The following is a 22904-nucleotide window of genomic DNA, read 5'->3' on the forward strand; positions in this document are numbered from 1 at the left end:
CCAAGGGTCCCGGCGGAACTAGTGGGACAGCGCAGGCAGCGCTGTTGCAGCCATCTTAGGTCTTTCTACTTTATTATCGGGTGAGTCCTCATGTCCTTTCTCTTCTGGTCTTTGTCGTCACTTAAGTTAATCACTCACTTCATATTGCCGTCCTTGTGTCGTCATCTTTTTCATGCTGCTGTTTCATTATATCTACCTCTATGCTAATGTGTTTTTTCACTTTTTATCTACCTCATTGCTTTTTGCACATTGTTTCAATATATTGAATTGGTCACTATTCATTGATGTATTTTGAAGTTAGGATTGTGTGTTTATTTATGAATGATATATTATACTTGGATGTTAATTGTTAGCACAGATTGGTGATAATATATAGCACTAGCACTTTATTTTAGTGGTAATTCCAGTGGAGGCTGATAAATATTACATTCTTATATACTAAGTTGGTTTCCCTGGGGTCTATATGTGGAGTGGATGTCTCTAGATAACAATATTGATTTAGATAACTAATGGGACACCGCTATGCATTTTTCCACATGATCCCCCAGGCAAACAATTGTTTTATCCAGGATTACCCTGACATGTGACTCAATTTATGATGAAATGTTATTTAGGGGCCTATGACCCTGGTTGGCTGCTTGTTTTTAATTGTTTTTAACGTTGAGTTGGTTATGAATAAAGATTTTTTCATTTTGATCCTATTGTCTCAAGCTCAAGTCTTATACATAATTATTGCTTTATTGCTATTTACCTATGATTAATGAGGAGGAGCTTTGTTCTTTCATGCCTAATGCTACGTACACACATACGACAACGATAGTTCGTTGAGAACAACGAACGAACTTTTAATTGATGAAAGAATGACCTAAGTAAAGTTAGTTTTTAAATGTGTGTAACGATCTGATCGTTAGAACGAACGTTACATCACGTAAAGCAACTATTGCGCTTGCGCATAAAAATGAGAAGTTTCATGGAGAAATAGCGAAATGCGCATGTCAAGCCTAGTACGAACGACCGTTTCCAACGATGTACTACTTTTGCAAATGATCGTCGTTGGTAAAAAGCCGCCAAGCTAGATCGTTCGTTTTTAACGATCTAGCTCGTCCGTCGTTAGACTTAATGATCGTTGGTTGCTTTTTTTTAAACGATCAACGATCGTTTCAAACGACTATAGTCGCATGTGTGTACGCACCTTTAGTCAGTTTAGTTGGAGGTCGACGACCTCTTTCCTCCTGCTTATCTAACCTATTTAGGTATATAAGGTAATTGTTGCCTGAGTTTGTCTGCTCGTATGGTGTGGTGCTAGAACTGTCTGTGCCTGTCGCCATTATAAAGCTTGAAATACAGATTCCACAGCCCTTCATACGGTATTCTGGTATCTACACAGGGGGCAAAACACGAAGAATTAACCCACTCACAATCGGTCTCCACAATAAAGGCCAGGGCTTAGGGCATTTTTTTCAAATTTTTTCATCATTTTTTATTTGTTATACAATCTATCATTTAAAAAAAAAAAAAACTGTAAAATTGATCAATTTGTTTGTATTGTGCATGGCGACCTTTAGGATACAGCCCTCCGTTTCTAGTCACAGCTTTACAAGCACAGGATGCAGCAGATATAGCTGCTGATCTGTCCCCTGTGTGTTGCGGGAACCTGGGTGAGTATAAATCCAGCAGTGCTGATAGAGAGACTGGAGGCTGTGCGGTAAATCTGGTCACATGACTCTCTCCCTGGGACAGTCACCTCGCACAGTGCGCCCTCTGCTGCCCAGACCTGTACATAGCATGTACAGGTGTCAGCCTATGTGATGATGATGATATATCCGGCTAAGAAGCATTACATTACTTCCATGCAGTAACTGCATACAATTACAATAAGTTCAATTAGATGCTAATCACATATGAGATCTGCCCGGCGATTAGTCCCGGCAGCCGTGTGCGTGGTCAGACTCCGCCTCCAGCCCCGCCCGCTACAGTTTTGAAGACGCCAGATTGGGGAACATCTTCCTCATCGCTTCGGCATTCCTGCATTCTGGAGCCGGCGGCCAGTTGTTGTGATCTGTGGACAGAGAAGAGGACAGTGACATCACACAGTAACCATGGCGGAGTGACAACATGCGGTAACCATGGTGCAATGACAACACACGGTATCCATGGTGCAGTGACATCACATGGTAACCATGGGGCAATGACATCACACGGTAACCATGGTGCAGTGACATCAAACTGTACCCATGGGGCAGTGGCATCACACGGTATCCATGGGGCAGTGATAACACACGGTAACCATGGGGTAAGGACATCAAACAGTACCCATGGGGCAGTGACATCACACGGTAACCACGGGGCAATGACATCACACGGTAACCATAGGGAAGTGACAACATGCGGTAACCATGGGGCAATCACATCACACGGTAACCATGGTGCAGTGACATCAAATGGTAACCATGGGGCAATCACATCACACGGTAACCATGGTGCAGTGACATCATACGGTAACCATGGGGCAGTGACCTCACATGGTAACCATGGTGTAGTGACCTCACACGGTAACCATGGTGTAGTGACCTCACACGGTAACCATAGTGTAGTGACCTCACACGGTGACCATGGTGCAGTGACCTCACACGGTGACCACGGTGCAGTGACCTCACACGGTAACCACGGTGCAGTGACCTCACACGGTAACCATGGGGCAGTGACATCACACAGTAAGCATAAACAAAGAATTCTCCCCTACCCTAAAGAAAAATCTAGCAAACTCAACCTCCCAATTTATAAATAGGGAAATACTGATTGTGTTTATGGTCAATCATGCATCTATTAGTGTATGGTAGCTTTAATATTGTGATTTTTATCAACCCCCTCCCCCTTCCCAGTTAGTGATAACACAAACAGAGTTGGGCTAACATACCCGGCACTGTCCAGTAATTCTGGTACAAGTTCTGCCCGGCGTCCACCTTCACAGTCTCTCCGGTGATGAATGAAGCAGCGGGCGACAGCAGGAAGCAAACCGTTGAAGAAATCTGCCAATCACAGAGTTAAATAGACGGTCACACATAGCAGAGAATAAAGGGGTTAATTGTGTTTAGTGTAAGCTTTCGGCTAACAAGCCTTCTTCAGACTTTGTTACTGTACACAGGAATTGAGTCTGAAGAAGTCTTATTAGCTTGTGAACTTGTGTACAGAAGTGTGTCCTGGGGATGTGTAGGGACTGCATGGAAGTATGTTGAATGCTATGATCAGACTGTGGAAGGGAGGAGTTGATGAGGTTGGATAGGGAGCAGTATCTAGTGAAGATTAGGCCGAGTGTGTGGCCGTCAGTATGGGTTGCAGTGGTGGGCCCAAGTGTGAGGTGAAGGGAGGTAAGTGACAGGAACTTGGAGGCGCAGGAGGGTTTAGTGTTGATGGGGATGTTGAAGTCTGAGGGAATGTTAGTGGACAGGAAGAGGGAAAGCCATGCAGAGAAGAAAAGACTGGCTGGACCTGGGGGGCAATAGATTACGATGAATTGAAGGTGAAAGGGGGAGTAGACTCGGACTGAGTGGACTTTCGAAGGATGAGAAACGAATGGCAGGCGCAGCAGGGAGGGGGCTGATTGGATGGCTTTGGGAAAGAATGATGCCCCCACCCCCACCATGTTTATTACCAGGTCAGTGTGTGTGGCTGAACTGTAGGCTGCCATATGACAACAGTGCAACAGGTGAGATGGTGTCTGAGGGAAGCAGCCATATTTCCGGTAAAGGACCTCCGAGGTGAACATAAGCTGATGAGATAAGCAATTGTATCCATCCATCTTCTAAAAAATCATTTTTTTAGATATCTCACACTTGTATTTTATATTTAAATCTAGTTTTTACTGTTTCATTTTCAAATTTACTGTTTCAGTTTCAAATTTTGCTGGTCCAAGTATGCCAGAGCTCAAATCTGTGAACTACTGACCCTTTTTATCTCTTTCCTGCTCTCACAAGCCATTTACTGACAGGAAAGTGTTTTATGGCTGTAATTACTTATCAGTGAGGGTTATGCTATAGTCTGACCAAGTCCAACCTGGACAGCAACTGTCACTTGCATACCTGATGTTTAACTCTTGCAGGCAGGGAAAGAAAAAAAAGGAACACAACATAGTAATTTGTGTGTTTGGCACTGTACATACACATGTCTATCTCATCATGTCACATGTCACTTCGGGTATCCTTTAATAAAAGATGAAGCCATGTAAAATTAAGATGCTATGGATATGTTCCAGTTCAGAGCCAGATCACCCACAAGGCCATTCTAGGCAGTTGCCTAGGGCCTGGAGAGAGTCTAGGGGCCTGATGGATGATAGGACCCTACCAAATCTTACTACATTAAACCAGGTGACCATCAGCGGTGAGCAAAAACTGCTATCTTGCCCAGGGCCCCAATCCATCTTAATCCATTTCTGTTCCAGTTTGCTACATACAGAGAATTAGAATAACGTGATCGGTTACAAGGCAGTACTGTGAACAGGCCCATAGCATTGTATGGGCAATGAGCTGACAGAAATATTCACTGAGCGCTGTGAACTGGCCCTAAAACAAAACACGTTGCCTATCCTCCATGTCTCGCTGCTCTCCTCTCTATAACTGCAGACAGGACTAATTGTCACTGGGTGCCACATCCGTTTTCCGAATTGCTCACGCGACCCCCGCGGCTGCGAAACTGCAGGAGAATCGCTTTAGTCGGGATTCGGATGCGTCTTACGAAAAACTGCTGCATGCTGTCCAGAACCGCAGCGGCATGCTATTGTACGGAATAGACAGCATTTCCCCCAACGGCTCGCATGCTGTATATCCATATGTAGTGGAAGCGGGCCCTTAAAAGACACCTGAAATGCACAGCCCAACTGCTAGCTATGGTCAGTAGAAATCTTATGGAACATAAAATCAGGAGTAGGACCTCTAGTGACCAAAGTGCCTACCCATTGCCAAATTCCTGGATGAGCTACTCTGGCTAATAATCTCTCTCTACCTGGTAGACCGAACCTACAATTGGCCCCTAGGAGCTGAGTTTTAGTCTCCAAGGGCTTTTCAGCATGGTTTCTTGTTATTTCTTTGTTCATTCTTTTTGTTATTGTTGTTTAATCTATTTATCTCACCCCAGAGCAAGATTTACAATAGATCTGTATCGAGGGCTGTCCCAGCCCACTGCTTCTATACTTCCATTTCTGTCTTTGCAATTAGTTATTACCTGCATAAGGTTTAGCTAAAACAACAGATTAAAGTGGATCCGAGAAAACTTTTACTCATTGCATAATTGTGTTCCTTTCATATAGTTTATAGGGCATTCTTCAAGCCAAATACTATTTTTGTTTTGTTTTATTACTCCAATTCCCTATAAACTAAACAAGCCTCGCCCACAGCTCCTTTTGTGCCTTGGCACTGTAGCAAGGGCTTATGGGAGCTCAGTCTGGGCAGGAGGAGGAAGAGGTTACTAGCCAGAGATTTCAGAGGCAGAGGGGAGGAGGGAGGAGGAGAGGGGACTGAATTTACACACAGGCAAGCTGATAGCATCTCCAGTCCTCAGCCTCAATGTGACAAACAGAACATGGCCCCTGTTATTGTATCACAGGAATAAATAATCATAAACTGTTGAAGCTGTTTGCAGCTAGATATGCTGTGTAAACTATCTAAACTTTAGATAAGATATATAGACAAGTTACTTGTTATAATTCGTTTTTCATCCCGGATCCGCTTTAAAGACTTTATACATAGGAGTGAACTCTGTATTAGTCCTTCAATTTCCTGAAGATAAGACCAGAGACGGGACAAGGCCCTCTAGCGCCCAAGGCTGAGACACCAAAGTGCACCCCTCCATCCCTCCCCCCCCAGCCGTCACGCACTGATTGCTATTAGACTAAGAGGTGCTCCAGCCCCTTCCCCCCCCCCATCTCTAGTTATCTGGCTTGCAGTCACTGCCTTGTATCCCCTTTTCTTATTTTTCTCTGCTTCAAACACAATACGGGAATGATAGCTGAGTGATTTGTGCGCCCCCTCCTACACTGCGCCCTGAGGCTGGAGCCTCTCTCGCCTCTGCCTCGGCCCGACCTTGTGTGTGCCCCTCCTACACTGCGCCCTGAGGCTGGAGCCTCTCTTGCCTCTGCCTCAGCCCAGCCCTGGATAAGACATAACGGCATGCGTTTTACAGCTTTTTCTTTGCTTATGCAATATGAAAGCACTGTTATATTGTTATGAATATTTCTTTAAATATTTATGATGAAAAAAAAAAAGACACCTGAAATAAGAGGGATGCTGCCATATTTCATTCCTTGCTGTCCTGCTGATGTTTCTGGCATCAGTAGTGTCTGAATCACACACCTGAAACAAGCATACAGCTAAGCCAGTCACACTTCAGTCAGAAACACCTGATCTGCTGCATGCTTGTTCAGGGGCTATGGCTAAAGGTAGTAGAGGCAGAGGATCAGGAGGTCTGCCAGGCAGCTGGTATTGTTTAACCTTTTCGGGACCACGTGCAGTAGATTCTACGCCGCACTTGTGGCTGTTCTAGCCTGATGCGGCGTAGGATCTACGCCGGCCCGCAATTTCCGCTCCCGCACCCGGAGGGGGAGATTAGGCTGTCATATGACAGCCGACATCTCCCCCGAGTGATCAGCAGCCATTGCGTATGGCTGCTGATCATGTGATCACTACGATCGCCGTCGGATTGTAGTGATCAGTTTGACAGCTGCGGCGGCAGGGAGGAAAAGAAGAGGATCCACTTACCTCCCTGCCGTTCCCGCGACGATCGGCACCCCCTTCCGCTCCGGCCGGCATCTCCGCTCCGTCTGACGTCAGCGCCGGGTCCCGGCTTGATGACGTCATCAAGCCGCGACCCAGAACTGATCGTCAGACAGAACGGAGATGCCGGCCGGAGAAGAGGGTCCCGTGCGGCTCATCGCTGGAGCCTGGAAGGTAAGTGAAGGCTGCTGGCAGAAGGGGGGGGGGGGGCACAGGCCACCATGGGGGGACACCAATCCAGCCAGCCACACACGGGAACCGGCCGCGCAAAATGCCTTGGTCCTTTAGGGGGGGTAGGCGGCCGGTCCCGAAAAGGTTAGAAGGAAATAAATATGTCAGCCTCCATATCACTTTCAGGTCAGGTGACCATTCATTCAAAAACCTCACCGTAAACTCAACTCTCCAAGCCAGCTACATGGAGAATATCTCTTTAGCTACACACACACACTGCAAATTACTGCTAACCACAGCGATAACTAGGGATTGTTTCAGAAAAACAGCTAAGGTATGACTGTTGTACAGACACGCTGCTCCCAAATTGTCACCCAAAACAGTCATTTGGGGGAGAAAGCTATTGCAAATGAGTTAGTAGCGCTAAAGGCCCGTAGCCATGACGCGATTTTTGCAGCAATTTTCCCGCCATGACCGTTGACTTTTCCCATGACAAACGGTCGGTTTTCACAATATCGTGTAGCACTGTTTAACCCTTTAGCAGCCAATTTATGGCTTGGAAGCGCTCCAGGCCAATTTATTTTAGCACTTTCTTTATTTGTTACATTTCCCTACTAATAATTAGTACTGCTGTAATGTGTATTTATGGCCACATGTCACTAGGGGGCAGTGTGAGACAATAACAGGGGATTTCCTGCTTTTAGTTTCTATATATGCAGCTAGCATAAAGAGATCAAAGCATTCCAAGAATTTACACACAAAGAGTTCAGCCGACTCAGGTCAAAAGCAGGGCACTTATCTCACACGAGATAACTCTACTGAAACTGCTAATTGGTTAACTAAAGTCAGTTAAACGATGTTTAGCGATATGCTGCGTTCCGATTCCCTTGTGCGCTGATTACCACGATCATTTGTAGTCTCGTTCACGCCCGTCGCTTGTTCCCAAGGAAGATGAATCAGCGATCGACTTGTTTGTTAGATCGCCATGGATCCCTGATCCATTTTTAGGTGAGTACTTAGCTTAAGTCTTGCAATGATACCTCCTCAGGCATTCCTAATCGTTTGGCTGGGATCCTCGGAATCTGTGCTGCAAACGAAGAAGGGCCAGATTCTTTATAATTCTCCACCGCGGTCTGGGAGAAGATCGATCCCTGCAGAGCAACAAACCACACCGGGGAGTAAGAGGTTAAATGCATAACTAAAGTGCTACTCAACGTCCATTAGAAAACGATATAACGTGACTATGATATGGTACAATGTGACTGATACAACGTGTCATAGTTGCACAGACTACTGGTAAATTAAAGTTGTTAATACAGTAAAAGTTTTTGAAATAAATAGTGAAGGAATATCAGAATGGAAGTTCAGCCAGAGGACAAAAGGGGGAGCTTCACAAAAGCCACCATGCTCAAAGAGCGCGGGCTAAACCAGTGAGCGCATGTGCGGTCCTAGCAGCGTTGCGTGCGCTCCTACGTTACGCGTGATTGTTCTCAGTGCTGCGCGCTATGACTGTTGCGACTCCTGCGCTACTCCGCCATCACCCGTGTCTGCCATGCACTACGTGTGTGACGTTTCACGCGTGTGGGAGGCACAACAGAGGGACAGATGAGAACTTACACTGCACACGGGGCAAGTGAGGGTGGGGGGATATACACTTGGGAAGACAGTGGCCAGGGGTCTGTCACGTATGTCGGTTGCCGCGATATCGCTAAGCACTCGCTCGACCACATCGGACCGAGATTTCCCAGCAAGCTCGATTTAAAGAGAGTCTGAAGCTTTATAAAATTGCTCTTTTTATTTAACATTTATCTTCTGCACTATCACCATAGCTAAAATGCCGCATCCCTGCAGCAGAACTCTGTAATTAAACCCCCTCAAATCACCTGGGCAAAATGCGGGGTCGCTTCATAGTCGAGGCAGAGCTTAGGGCAGTAGCTCTGCCTCTACTCGCGTCAATCCCCGCTAATCTCCGCCCCTCCCCGCCCCTCAGCCTTCTTCCACTGAGCGGGGTGGGAGAGAGGCAGGGACTGACGCTAATGGAAGTAGAGCTACAGCGCTAAGCTCTGCCTCCCCAGGCAGCAAAATCCACGATTTTGAAAGTCGTGGATTTTTGCCCCGGGATTTGAGGGGTTTAAATACAGCGTTCTGCCAGGGGGGTGCGACGTTTTAGCTATGGTGATAGTGTGGTAATATAGTGGGGTGCGTATGATGTAAGGATAACAGGAACATATTCTTCCATTTTTTCTGCCTGTGTTCCATATAGGTCGGCTAGAAGGGAGCTGTGGCCATTGATTGCTTGGGGCAAGGAAGTGGGTATTGTCTTGACCATAGGAAATGCTTTGAGTTTCTGCTAATGGGATTATCTGCCTGGCGTTTTGAACTCAGGAGACGGCCTATTGTCTCAATACACAAAGCAAGCCTAGGCAGGAAAAGTCTAACACATGTCAACTTGTGGTGAAGAAACCCTATTTAACTGTGAGGAAATTAAATTATTGGAGGAAGTCTTTTCATGTATGTGGGCTATAGTACATTTTTTGTGGATGTTAGATCTCTAGAAATCCAATTATGACTGAGGATGTAATTAAAACCTAGTTCCTCCCCTCCCCAAGGAAGTTGCAGCCTCCAGGCGTAGCTCAGAGTATAAAAAGCAGAGGCAGATGCCTAGTGACTATCTGCTCTTGGAGTTAGCGCATAGCTAGAGTTGATCTCGACTTCTGGTCGAACAAGCGGCATGCTCCTGCCGACAACGTTGAGACCTTCAAGTTGGTAACTTTTTTTTATTTTTTTAATAAAAAAAAAAAAAAAAAAAAAAAAAAAATGGAAGAATATGTTCCTGTTATCCTTACATCATACGCACCCCACTATATCACCACAGATAGTGCAGAAGATAAATGTTAAATAAAAAGAGCAATTTTATAAGGCTTCAGAGTCTCTTTAACAACTTGAGTACCAGGCCATTTTTTACAACTCCACACTTCACAACTTTAACGGTCTATTGCTCGGTCATACAACTTAGCACCCAAATTCATTTTACCTCTTTTTCTTCTCACTAATATAACTTTCTTTTGGAGTTATCTGATTGCTGCTGCCATTTTTATTAATGAAAAAATAGCAAAATTATGGGCTATTTTATCCCACTCCCCCCCCCCCCCCCACCTACATTGGCCCTACATTACGTTACACACGCTACACATTAAGTCAGGGATTAGACTGTGAGCCCAGAGGGACAGTTAGTGACACTGTGCAGCGCTGCGTTAGATGTCAGCGCTATAGAAATACATTTTCTTATATAAAAACGATTGCAGCCTGCCAGCACTGATCACCCGCTGGCAGACTGCTCGCTGTGCCCTGCAGCGTTTACTGACGGGAGCTCTCATCTAATCTTGTTACTCGTGAGATCACACCGTATGGTATGACTAAAGAATGAGACAGCTACCTTGCAGCCGCTATCCTGCGTTGGGCAGTCACAGAGTGGTTATACATTCTATGGATTTCGGCGTGAAATCGATTGATTCATGGATCGGCATCATGCTTGTTGTAGCACTAATTTCCATATCCGATATGATAATATTATTGAATTGGATGGTCGATTGGGCTGCAAAATTGCTAGATTTATTGGCACCCTAATACCTTCTGAGCCAATCAGGTGCTTTCGGCGTGAATATGGTTGTACTAACCATCCAACCAAGCGTATGGGAAGACCGCAGAGGGAGGTACTTACCGGAGCCACAGAGTTGATCCTGACGCCGGTGTGGGCCCATTCGATAGCGAGGCTTTTGGTGAGATTGTCCACAGCTGCTCTTGCTGCCCCCGTGTGGCTGGAGGAGACAACAACATGACAAACTACTCGCAGCCATAACTGAGAAGTACGCTCTCTTTCACCCACACAGAGGAGAATTCCATGATGCATATGATATAAGTTATCCCCAAGTCGCATCAGATATTGTAATATATTTTTAAACACCTTGTTTTGAATTTGCTTTTCTACTTTTTTTTGTGATTTGAAATATCACTAAAAATATGTTTTCAGCTCCTGAAAGCTTGTATGTAATTATTTAAAACATTTCTTTGTTACAGCCTACATAACTCCTGCAATAAATCTGCAGTGTGTCTAAATCCTGCTTTCATGGAAGCAGACAAAGGGTTAACATCCCGTGTTTACATATTAGCTGTGTCTGACGAATTTCTGTGCTGACACAGCTCAGAGTTCAAATTACACTTGCACTTACTTGAAGATACAGGGGATTTAGACAGGCTCTTCTCTCTAAAAACACACAGGATGTATTTCTCTCCGTTTTCCTTCTGTCCTGTGCAAGAGCTCAGGTCCCCTTTAACCACTTCACCACTGAGGGTTTTTTCCCTTATGGACCAGAGCAATTTTTACCTTACAGCCATCCTCCCATTAATTCGCCAATAACTTAATTACTACTTGTCACAACAAAATGATCTATATTTTTCGCCACCAATTAGGCTTTCTTTGGGTGGCACATTTTTGCTAAGAATTATTATATTCTAAATGCATTTTAACGGGAATAATAAGGAAAAAATGGAAAAAAACAAACATCCTCCGTTTTCGGCCATTATAGTTTTAAAATAATACATGCAACCATAATAAAAATTAACATATTTTATTTGCCCATTTGTCCCGGTTATTGCACCATTTAAATTATGGCCCTATCACAATGTGTGGCGCCAATATTTTTTGGGAAATAAAGGTGAATTTTTTCAGTTTTGTGTCCATCACTATTTAAAACCCATATTTTTAAAAATAACAGTAATATACCCTCTTGACATATATATTAAAAAAGTTCAGTCCCTAAGGTAACGATTTATGTATTTTTTTTTTAATTGTCTTTTTTTTTATTCTCAAAAGTTTTATTTCGGTATTCATGGGAGTGTGTGGGAGGTTAGGAGTTAATTTTAAATTATGTGAAGGTCTTTTTATTGAAATAAATGTATGTAGGTGTATTTTTACTTTTTGGCCACAAGATATCCTCACTCATTTTCTTCCTGCCGCATACTAATAGTACGCGAACAGGAAGTAATGCGTGCATGTGTAATTAAGATTTGTAAAAATGATGCAGGCATCTCATTGAGAACGGTGATCATTGACACAGGGACTTAGATCATTCATTGATCTCCCCTCTAACATAACGGTGTCGAGAACACGCACGGGAGCGAGCAGCGGTGGTAGGCGTATATCTACACCCCTGGGATGGGAACACTTTTCCCACGGGGCATAGATATACTGCCGCAAATGCAGCGAGTGGACAACAGGCTTTACAATCCCCCCCCCCCACCCCGCCCCACCCCCGGTGACCAGGCTATTTTTTACAAATTGGGCCACTGCAGCTTTAAATAAAACCTGTAACTACAAAAAGTTCCCCTGGGAGGTACTCACCTCAGGAGTGAGAAGCCTCCGGATCCTATTGAGCGTTCCCCCGTCCTCCTGTGTCCCACGGCGGTCTCGCTGTGTCCCTCCGAACAGCGGGGATGTAAATATTCTCCACCGTGGCTCCAGCGCAGGCGCAGTATCCGCTCTCCGCTCAGAGATAAGAGCAAATACCTGATCGCTGTTGGCCCGCTCTACTGTGCAGGCGCAAGTCTCCTGCTCCTGCGTAGTAGAGCTGACACGTCAGAGATCGGCTATTTCCGCCTATCTCCGTACGGTTTGCCTCAACCGCGCCCCCGCTGGAGCCAGGAAAGTTAGATAAATCAGGGCTTATCAGGCTTGTCGAGGGAGGATTGTGGGACGCTTCGGGGGAGCCAGCGCTGGACTGCCTGCAGCTACCGGGAAGGGGGAAGCTCTGAGGCTTCCCCGTACCGAGGTGAGTACCCCCCAGGGGGACCTTTTTTGTTGTTGTTACAGAGTCACTTTAAAAGGATACTTAAGTAAAAAATAAAAAAATTTTTTTACTTACCTGGGGCATCCCTCAGCCCCCTGAAGCTATATGGTGCCCTCGCAGCCTCGCTCCGATCCTCCTGTTCCCGCGGGCGGCTACTTCCGGGTTCGGAGACAGCTGCCGACAGGCTGGGAACGCGAGTGATTCTCCGCGTTCCCAGCCGCTATATCACCCTCTATGCTGCTATAGCATATATACAGCGTATATACGGTCACAGGCATCAGCCTATGAGAGCCGATCGCTTTTGTGCCTCCCAGATGGACAGCCGTGTCAAACTCTCCTGCAAAACCCCGCCCCAGGACTTCAGGCCAATTGGCGTTGAGCGGTCCTGGAGCTGCCGTCCACGCCGATTGGTGTGGAGCGGTCGTTAACCAGTTAAAGTACACCAAAACTGAGAGGGATATGGAGGTTGCCATATTTAATTCCTAACTACGAATCAAAACCCTCATTCCAGAGATTGAGACAAACACAAACTAACCTTATGCCCGGGGCTCCCTTCCACATGTCAGCCACAATGTTCACGATGGCTCCTCCATGTTCCTTCATCCAGGTGTTGTACGCTGCAAGTCAAGGGATGCACAGTCATGCCCGCGTACAATGCCCATTCACCACTATGACACAATGTTGATTCACACTTATGTGCAGTGCTATCCCCAGTGTCGGACTGGCAGCTGGAAAAGCTGAGGAAATCCACTTGCTGGCCAAGCAGCAGTAATCGGGTGTTGCTGCTCATAGTGAAGACTTGCTGCAGGTTTCTATTGGGAGTGATAACCCAGGGTTACTGCTGCTTGGCCAGAAGGTGGATTTCCTCAGTTTTTCCACCTCCCAGTCCGACACTGGCTGTCCCTCATGGCGCACCAGACCTAGGCCATAAAGCATTACGCATGCGGTAATGCAGAAAACAGCTGATTTTACTGAACCTGAAGGCCTCCTTTCCATGGACTGTTGAGCTGTGTGCTCAGCAAGCAGTTATCAGGCAGAAGTAAGCAGTTATCATGCAGCAACAAGCAGTTGCCAGGCAGCAGTGAGCAGTTACCAGGCAGCAACAAGCAGTTACCAGGCAGCAACAAGCAGTTACCAGGCAGCAGTGAGCAGTTGAGAGAGTTTGAGAGGCATTTCACTGCCTATCAACAGTTCTTGGAAAGGAGGCCTTAGGGCCCATTCACACTTTTTGCGTGAGTAATTTTTTTGCGTAAAAATCACTTAACACTGTGGCGATTTTTCCGCGATTGCGTTTAGCTCTTCTATAGCAATGAAACGCGATAGCCAGGAAATCGCCTGAAAATGGTGCAGGCGGAACGTTTGCGTTTCGCGATTTGTGAACCGGCGTTTTCCACCGACTGTTGATAGGCAGTGAAATGCCTCTCGAACTCTCACAACTGCTCACTGCTGCCTGGTAACTGCTCACTGCTGCCTGGCAACTGCTCACTGCTGCCTGGCAACTGCTCACTGCTGCCTGGCAACTGCTCACTGCTGCCTGGCAACTGCTCACTGCTGCCTGGCAACTGCTCACTGCTGCCTGGTAACTGCTTGTTGCTGCCTGGTGACTGCTCGCTGCTGCCTGGTAACTGCTTGTTGCTGCCTGGTAACTGCTTGTTGCTGCCTGGTGACTGCTCGCTGCTGCCTGGTGACTGCTCGCTGCTGCCTGGTGACTGCTCGCTGCTGCCTGGTGACTGCTCGCTGCTGCCTGGTGACTGCTCGCTGCTGCCTGGTGACTGCTCGCTGCTGCCTGGTGACTGCTCGCTGCTGCCTGGTGACTGCTCGCTGCTGCCTGGTGACTGCTCGCTGCTGCCTGGTAACTGCTCAGTAGAAGCAGCAGTAGAAGGTGTAAGTGAGACTGGTGTCAGTACATACCGGGTTTTCAGCAGTAGAATGTGCCGGTGAGGTTGGTGTCAGTACATACTGGCCTTGCAGCAGTAGAAGGTGGCGGTGAGGTTGGTGTCAGTACATACCGGCTTTGCAGCAGTAGAAGGTGTCAGTGAGACTGGTGTCAGTACATACCGACTTTGCAGCAGTAGAAGGTGTCAGTGAGGTTGGTGTCAGTACATACCGCTATGCAGCAGTAGGTGTCAGTGAGGTTGGTGTCAGTACATACCGGCTTTGCAGCAGTAGAAGGTGCCGGTGAGGTTGGTGTCTATGACTGCGTTCCATCCTTTGGACGATATCGCCTCGCTGGGACTCGGGAACTGCCCTCCGCCATTGTTCACCAAGAAGTCAATCCGACCGTATTGCTTCAGGGTAGACTCCATCAGCGACTCCACCTGCATTCAGGAATATGGGAGGACAATGAGGGGATGCAATCGCAGGGATGTACAAGGTAATCATCCCTGGCACTGAACTCCTCCTTAGATCCGGTTCACACAGGCGCTGAACCGGCGTTAAACGACGGCCGGGACACTCATCGCTGAAGTGCTGTCCACTCCAATGAATGGCCAGTGCTCGGTACCATCATTCGTGCAAACACTGTGCTCGATCCCAACGTCTCTTTTAGTCCTGGAAGCTACATAAAGCTACAGGACTGCTTAAAGAGACACTGAAGCGGAAAAAAAATGATGATATAATGATTTGTATGTGTAGTACAGCTAAGAAGTAAAACATTAGGAGCAGAGACACGAGTCTAATATTTCTTCCAGTACAGGAAGAGTTAAGAAACTCCAGTTGTTATCTATGCAAAAGAGCCATTGAGCTGGGATTACACGATACTGTTTTTTGTAAGAATCGTTCCGATAGATGCCTTCGATGATAAAATTCCAACATGTTTGATGTTCCGCTCGATTTCTTATAGAAGTCAATGGAAAAAAGATAAGAAAAACGAGTGGAAGATAAAAGAATCGAGCAGAAAATCGAATGGGTAATAGATTGCGTGCCGGAGCGAACGCAAAAAACGTATCGTGTAATCCCAGCATAGGAAATAAAGCATTAGGAGCAGAGACATGATCTAGTATTGTTTCCAGTACAGGAAGAGATAAGAAACTCCAGTTGTTATCTATGCAAAAGAGCCATTGAGCTCCACAACTTTCAAAGTTGCAGAGAGCTCTGTCTTCTGAAGCTTGTTATCTCAACTGTCAGTCACTGTATTGACACAGCTGTTGAAAACCAAGAAAAACCTGAGAATCCACCATAAGGAGGAGATGGACTGGCCCAAAACCTGGTTCCTGTCAGATTTGAACTTCCTACTTTTTTCGCTTGAGTGGTCCTTAAAGGGGAACTGAAGAGAGAGGTATATGGAGGCTGCCATGTTTATTTCCTTTTAGACAATACCAGTTGCCTGGCAGCCCTGCTGATCCTCTGCCTCTAATACTATTAGCCATAGCCCCTGAACAAGCATGCAGCAGACCAGGTGTTTCAGTGGTTCAGACTTATAAGTCTGATCTGACAAGACTAGCTGCATGCTTGTTTCTGGTTTTAATCAGATACTACTGCAGAGAAATAGACCAGCAGGGCTGCCAGGCAACTGGTATTGATTAAAAGGAAATAAACAGGACAGCCTCCATATACCTCTCTCTTCAGTTCCCCTTTAAATGGGGCCCTAGGCAAGATACCAGTTTTTGCCCACCACTGATGATCACCTGGATTTTTTTAGTTAGTTGTGTGAGGGAAGGGGGGAGAGTAGCTTCCACCAGGCCCCTAGACTCTCCCCAGGCCCTAGGCAACTGCCTAGGATTGCTATGTGGATGATCTGTCTCTGCCCCTTCTTATTAAAGGGGAACTTCAGCCTAAACAAACATACTGTCATTAAGTTACATTAGTTATGTTAATTAGTAGGGAATATAATTTTTTACCCACCCTGTTTTAAAAGAACAGCAAATGTTTGTGATTCATAGGGGCTGCCATCTTTGTCATGGGGGCAGCCATCTTTTTGGTTGAAAGGAGGTGACAAGGAGCAGGAGAGACAGTTCCAACTATCCTGTGTCCTGATCACCCCTCCCAGCTGCTTGCGCTAGACTTCAAATGTCAAATTCAAAATGTAAAAAAAAAAAAAAAAAAAAAAAAAAAAAAAAAAAAAAAAAAAAATTGCACCAAAACAGCAGAATGAGAACAACAAAATCAGAAATCCCATCATGCTTTGCACAACATCAGGGGAAAAATGCCCGGGCAGTTTTCTTCTGTGCAGCTAAAAATGAGGCTTGTATAAGAGAAACAAAGTTCTGATGCTGTGAAACTGTTAGGGCCCGTTTCCACTAGGGCGGTTTCGCCGGCGATTCTGCAGAGTTTCCCCGCACATTATTCGCACGGGGAAACTCTGCCATAGGGGATGACGGCGCCACGGCGGAATCGCTTGCAGGAGCGATTCGCCCGGAACCCCCCGCAGAATTCGCTGCGGAGGCTGCGAATCCCATAGCCGTGCATGGCACGGCTCATGGGATTCGCCTGCGATCCCGGACACCGGCTCAGTGCGGCGTGCGTCTGCGAGACACACACCGCACTAGTGGAGACGAGCCCTAAAAGACACACCAAGCCTTTTCAGTGCTGCTGAGTTGATTTATAGTCTGGAGGTTCACTTTAAACTTTATTTGTCAAGTGCTTACATATTACGCAGCGCTGTACGATAGGTGAGACATTACCGCATTAAACGCTGTTACACAGAGCGCGGTCCGTACCTCCTTCTCTCTGCGGATGTTACACTGCACTGCTGTCACCGCCAATGGGTTTTCTGGGCAGATTTCAGAAATAAGCTCTTGGGTGGCTTCTTTTAGCCGGTGAAGCTTGCGAGAAGCGATGACGACATTGCAGCCTGCGGGTGAAAAATATGGTGTTAGGCCCGGTGCCCACTAGCAGCACTTTTGCACCGCTTGCCGATCGCCGGCGAAGTGTTTTAATTTTAAAGACATATGAGGGTATCTCCACTCCAAACCGCAAAGCACCGCATACAGCTTTTCTGGAGCGATCCCAGAGCGATCATATTGAAGGATTGCAGGGCCAAATCCCATTACTTGAATATCGTTTTGGTAAAAGACCACAAAATCGCAGTGTTAAAGAGAATCTGTATTGTTAAAAATCGCACAAAAGTAAACATACCAGTGCGTTAGGGGACATCTCCTATTACCCTCTGTCACAATTTTGCCGCTCCTCGCCGCATTAAAAGTGGTTAAAAACAGTTTTAAAAAGTTTGTTTATAAACAAACAAAATGGCCACCAAAACAGGAAGTAGATTGATGTACAGTATGTCCACACATAGAAAATACATCCATACACAAGCAGGCTATATACAGCCATCCTTTTGAATCTCAAGAGATCATTTGTGTGTTTCTTTCCCCCTGCAGCTATCTTCCACTGAAGTGTCAGGCTATTTCTTCCCGCAGAGTGCAGACAGCTCTGCCTGTATGTAATTCCTCAGTATGTGAAAGCCCAGCCAGCTCAGAGGAGGATTTATCCAGCTTGTAAAAGATAATAGAACAGAGAGAAGCTGCACTAATCTAAATATCACACAGGCAGTGTGCAGAGAGGGGCCTGGATGGGGGAGTTCATAGCAGAACCACAACACTGAAGAACTTGGCAGCCTTCCAGACACAGGCCTGACAAGTCTGACAAGAGAGAGATAAGTTGATTTATTACAGAGATGGTGATAGTAGAACGTGCTGCAGTAAGCCAGAACACATTAGAATAGCTTTTGGAACTTGTAGGATGATAAAAAAACAGGATGCAATTTTTGTTACGGAGTCTCTTTAAGTAATTTCAGAAATCACAAGCTGTTTCTGATTTCCCAAAAAGTGCCACCAGTGTTCCCTGAGCCTTAAAGGGAACCTTAACTGAACGGGTGGTAAAGAGTTTTACTTACCTGGGGCTATTACCAGCCCCCTGCAGCAGTCCTGTGCCCTCGGCGCTGCTCTGGAATCCTCTGGTCCCCCGCTGTCACTTAGTTTCGTTTTTGACGACTCACCAGTCGCCGGCCGCCATGCGTATTATTGGACGCATTCACCAATGCAATTAGCGCTATTGCGGACCGCAACGCGTACAAAAATACGCGTTGCCGCATATCTACGCATGCGGAATGCGGCAACGCGTATTTTTGTTCGCGCTGCGGTCCGCAATAGCGCTAATTGCATTGGTGAATGCGTCCAATAATACGCATGGCGGCCGGCGACTGGTGAGTCGTCAAAAACGAAACTAAGTGACAGCGGGGGACCAGAGGATTCCAGAGCAGCGCCGAGGGCACAGGACTGCTGCAGGGGGCTGGTAATAGCCCCAGGTAAGTAAAACTCTTTACCCCCCGTTCAGTTAAGGTTCCCTTTAAATGGTGCATCGTGTATAGCGGGAAAAACGGCACAGAATTCCGTAATTTTCAAAACAATATCTAAAGCGGACCTAAACTCAGAACTTCCTCTCTGCTCTAAAAGATAAGCAACAGCACAATAACATTTAAAGAAAAACATTTCTTTGTTACCGCTGACACAAATCCTGCAATAAATCTACAGTGTGTCTACTCCCTACTTTCACGGAAGCAGACATAGGGCTAACATCCTGTGCTATCAAACTAGCTGCTCTGCCAAGGCAGCAAGCTGACACAGCTGAGAGATCAAATTACAGTGGCGATTAGTCACAGATGAGGGGGAATTAGACAGGATAAACTCTCGAAATACATACAGGGTGCATTTCTTTGTTTTCCTCCTGTCCTGTGCAAGAGTTCAGGTCCACATTAATTCTGCTTCAAAGACTAGAACATATTTTCATGTGTGATTATTATCAGTAAATTGGTATGTTTATCTGGTGTGGATAAATCTTTGGTCGGTTCCTCGTCTTCAAAATGCAGTGCGCATACTCCAGTGGGTTCCTAAACTTGTGTCTTAAAGCCTCTTTTTTCCACGAACTGTTGAGCTGTGTGCTCAGCAAGCAGTTGCAGGCAGCAGCAAGCAGTTACCAGGCAGCAGCAACGAGCAGTTGTGAGAGTTTGAGAGGCATTTCACTGCCTGTAAACAGTTCATGGAAAAGAGGCCTTAAGGCCTCATTTCCACGAACTGTTGAGCTGTGTGCTCAGCAAGCAGTTACCAGGCAGCAGTAAGCAGTTGCCAGGCAGCAATGAGCAGTTACCAGGCAGCAGAGAGCAGTTACCAGGCAGCAACAAGCAGTTACCAGGCAGCAGCAACGAGCAGTTGTGAGAGTTTGAGAGGCATTTCACTGCCTGTAAACAGTTCGTGGAAAAGAGGCAAGCAGTTACCAGGCAGCAACGAGCAGTTAGCAAGGAAATGAGCAGCGCTACTTAAAAACAGACTAGTGCCTACCTGCAAAAGAGTGCAAGCCCCACTTGTGGGGTCGAATACACACCGAGCATACACATGACCTGTCTACCACTAGAGGAGGATGTTGGTCTCCATTAACAGCTTGCATGCAACCTATTAAGTACTCGTCCCTCCCACTGCGAAGAAGTCAATCCTCCATGGGAGGGGCCTAACACTAACTAAATCCTAACCTATGTATATGCATAGCCTGGGTGCGGCTAATCAAATAAAATCGAAAATTGAAAATTGCGCAAAAGATGGATCAGCGCAACATCCACCTTTTGCGCAATTTTCAGCTGTTAATGGAAACCAACATACTCCTCTAGTGGTAGACAGGTCATGTGTATGCTCGGTGTGTATTCGACCCCACAAGTGGGGCTTGCACTCTTTTGCAGGTAGGCACTAGTCTGTTTTTAAGTAGTGCTGCTCATTTCCTTGCTATGTACTAATGTAATTCGTTTTTGGTCAGCTGCTCCCACTTAACAGCCATGCTTTTGGTGTATATGCAGAGCTTCTGTTTGGGTTCAAGGTGCGTTTGTAGTTCCTGGGGGGGCTCGGCGCATCTCTGGAGGCCATTCGGAGGCGGCCTGGTGTTGCGCTGATCCACCTTTTGCGCAAGCAACGAGCAGTTACCAGGCAGCAACAAGCAGTTACCAGGCAGCAGTGAGCAGTTGTGGGAGTTTGATAGGCATTTCACTGCCTAGAAACAGTTTGTGGAAAAGAGGCCTAACAGAGGTGTGTGGCTCTTCTACTGACCACATATGCTATTGCTCCATTGTTATTGCCTGATGAAGCGGGATCAAACCTGCAAATCATGTTGCATTGTCCCCCGAAGTATGTAAACAAACTTGTTGTATTTGACAAACACATTGGCAATTTTTCTGTCTGCTTGGAGGAGGTAAGCCCACCACTGCCTCCACATGTTTTAAACTTTTTAGATACTTTTATCTTTTTGGCGCCTCTATATCCATTCTACGCTATATCAAGTCCACTCCTGGAGGAGGGTGTTACCCCCTTTTTTCCTTATCTATGGAGAGCGACTTCTTAATCCTGAGTGGGGTCAGGTTTAATCTCCCCACCTGCCTATACAGTAGTTGCCTTGGAGGTAACCCTGCTTTGTGAGTATAGCTTATTACTCTATCATACTTCATTTTAACTACCAGTTCATACGTCACGTCACTATATTTGGTTCTTGGTGTCCCCACTCTGTGTTGTTTTGTAGAAAGTATAGCTTGGAGAACTACAAGTACCAGCACATCCTGCCCCCAGATGCTGAGTCACATGACTTGTAGAAACTATAGCGCTGAGAACTACAAGTCCCAGCACACCCTGCCCCCCATAGACTGAGTCACTGACTTGAGAGCTCGTTCACACTAGGGGCATTTTCGTCCTTTTTTCAAGCGCAGGCGATTTTTTTAAAATCGTACACAAAACGCAATGAATCTCTATGAGAAGGTTCATAGCGCGGTTTGTGAGCTGTGCGTTCAGCAAAGCGCTGCCTGTACCATTTTGGGGGCAATTTTGCTATAATGGAAGGTATAGGAAGAACGCTCACAAAATTGCTTTGTGGGAAGAATACATTTATTATTTTCCGGGTCAAAGAGTTCACTTCCTGACTTATGTCAGGGAGTGAATAAAAAAAAAATAATAAAACCGCTCGGGAAATGCGCTTAGAAAAACGCTTTTCACAAAAATGGAACGCCCAACCAAGCACTGGGAATCAGAAAAAAAATCGCTACATAAAAAACCCGAACACTGAACAATGTGTAGGAGCCCTCAATGCTGCTAATGTATCCCTATAATATATAAATTATACAGGTCTCGTGGCTGGGTGAAAGCAGTTTAGGCAGGATAAGGTAAGTAGCCCCAGAACCTGTATGATGTATAACGAATCAGTATTTTTAAAGGGAGGATTTGGCCACCCCTCATGCATGACTTCTAGCGCCTATGTTGTGGAGAGCTACAAATCCCAGCACGTCCTCCTGCCCCCCAGAAGCCGAGTCAGGCTAACTACGCTGGCTGGTTATGTAAACAGGAGGAGGGGACAGACCCAGTGACAGCAGCTCTGCCGCTATGGCCCTCCCGATACCGGTGCCTCCTCCGGTCACCACGGCCACCTTCCCCCGGAACAGCCCCGGGATCAGCACACTGCGCGCCGCCATGACAGCTCTACACAGTGACAGGAAGACACAGCACCATGGCAACCGTGACAACTCTGCAAACTCCTCCCCTAACACTGCAAGCTCTGAGTGATATCCCCGCCTCCTCAGCACCATGGCAACCGTGACAGCTCTGCAAACTCCTCCCCTAACACCCAAGTTCTGAGTGATGTCCCCTACCCCTGAGAGTCCCGCCTACACGCATAACCCCGCCTACTGCACGGCTAAGTACAGCATACTCGTCCAGAATGTCCGCCTATCACTACAGTATTCCAGCCCCGCCCTCTTCAGTCTGTCCCGCCCACTGCACAGCTTAGAGCGCCGCCTACCAGATTGCCCGCCCCCTCCTTCCGTGACATCTCCTGCTGTCTCCCCGAACTGTTGTCTTATATTCCTAGATTTACATAAATCACTCCTCCATGTATTGCTGCATCCGGGGCGCCCTGCAGTCCCAGCCACAGTGCCTATTACTGCCTCCATATAGTGCTGAAGATTTATTATTATTTTATTTATGTATATAGAAGTGACATCTTCTGCAGCACTTTACAGAGTACATAGTCATGTCACTGACTGTCCTCAGAGGAGCTCACAATCTAATCCTACCATAGCCATAGTCTAATGTCCTACCATATTATTATTATGATGTATTTATTATATAGTACTTACATCTTCTGCAGCGTATTATTCACT

The 22904-nt window shown here is 46.4% G+C and overlaps 1 protein-coding gene across 1 annotated transcript; it reads right to left on the minus strand.

The window, feature by feature from the left end:
• Positions 1–1454: 1454 nt before the first annotated feature.
• Positions 1455–22290, minus strand: LOC137525181 (peroxisomal trans-2-enoyl-CoA reductase-like). The gene is made up of 8 exons (XM_068246075.1): positions 22106–22290; positions 17440–17573; positions 14934–15099; positions 13317–13398; positions 10657–10753; positions 7976–8086; positions 2918–3029; positions 1455–2059 (listed from the first exon to the last, which is right to left on the minus strand). Exons 1-8 carry the CDS (start codon positions 22215–22217, stop codon positions 1971–1973), a joined length of 903 nt encoding a protein of 300 aa, XP_068102176.1. The 5' UTR covers positions 22218–22290; the 3' UTR covers positions 1455–1970.
• Between the last annotated feature and the right edge of the window lie 614 nt (positions 22291–22904).

The sequence above is a fragment of the Hyperolius riggenbachi genome, chromosome 7, assembly GCF_040937935.1.
Source record: "Hyperolius riggenbachi isolate aHypRig1 chromosome 7, aHypRig1.pri, whole genome shotgun sequence".
Lineage (NCBI taxonomy): Eukaryota > Metazoa > Chordata > Amphibia > Anura > Hyperoliidae > Hyperolius > Hyperolius riggenbachi.

Excerpts from the sequence above, each read along its gene's own strand:
- LOC137525181 (XM_068246075.1), bottom strand. The coding sequence starts at position 22,217 with ATGGCGGCGCGCAGTGTGCTGATCCCGGGGCTGTTCCGGGGGAAGGTG. Across the intron at positions 10,754-13,316 it reads AAGGGAGCCCCGGGCATAAG|CCACACGGGGGCAGCAAGAG; the intron begins GTTAGTTTGTGT and ends TGTCTCCTCCAG. Across the intron at positions 2,060-2,917 it reads GAATTACTGGACAGTGCCGG|ATCACAACAACTGGCCGCCG; the intron begins GTATGTTAGCCC and ends CTCTGTCCACAG.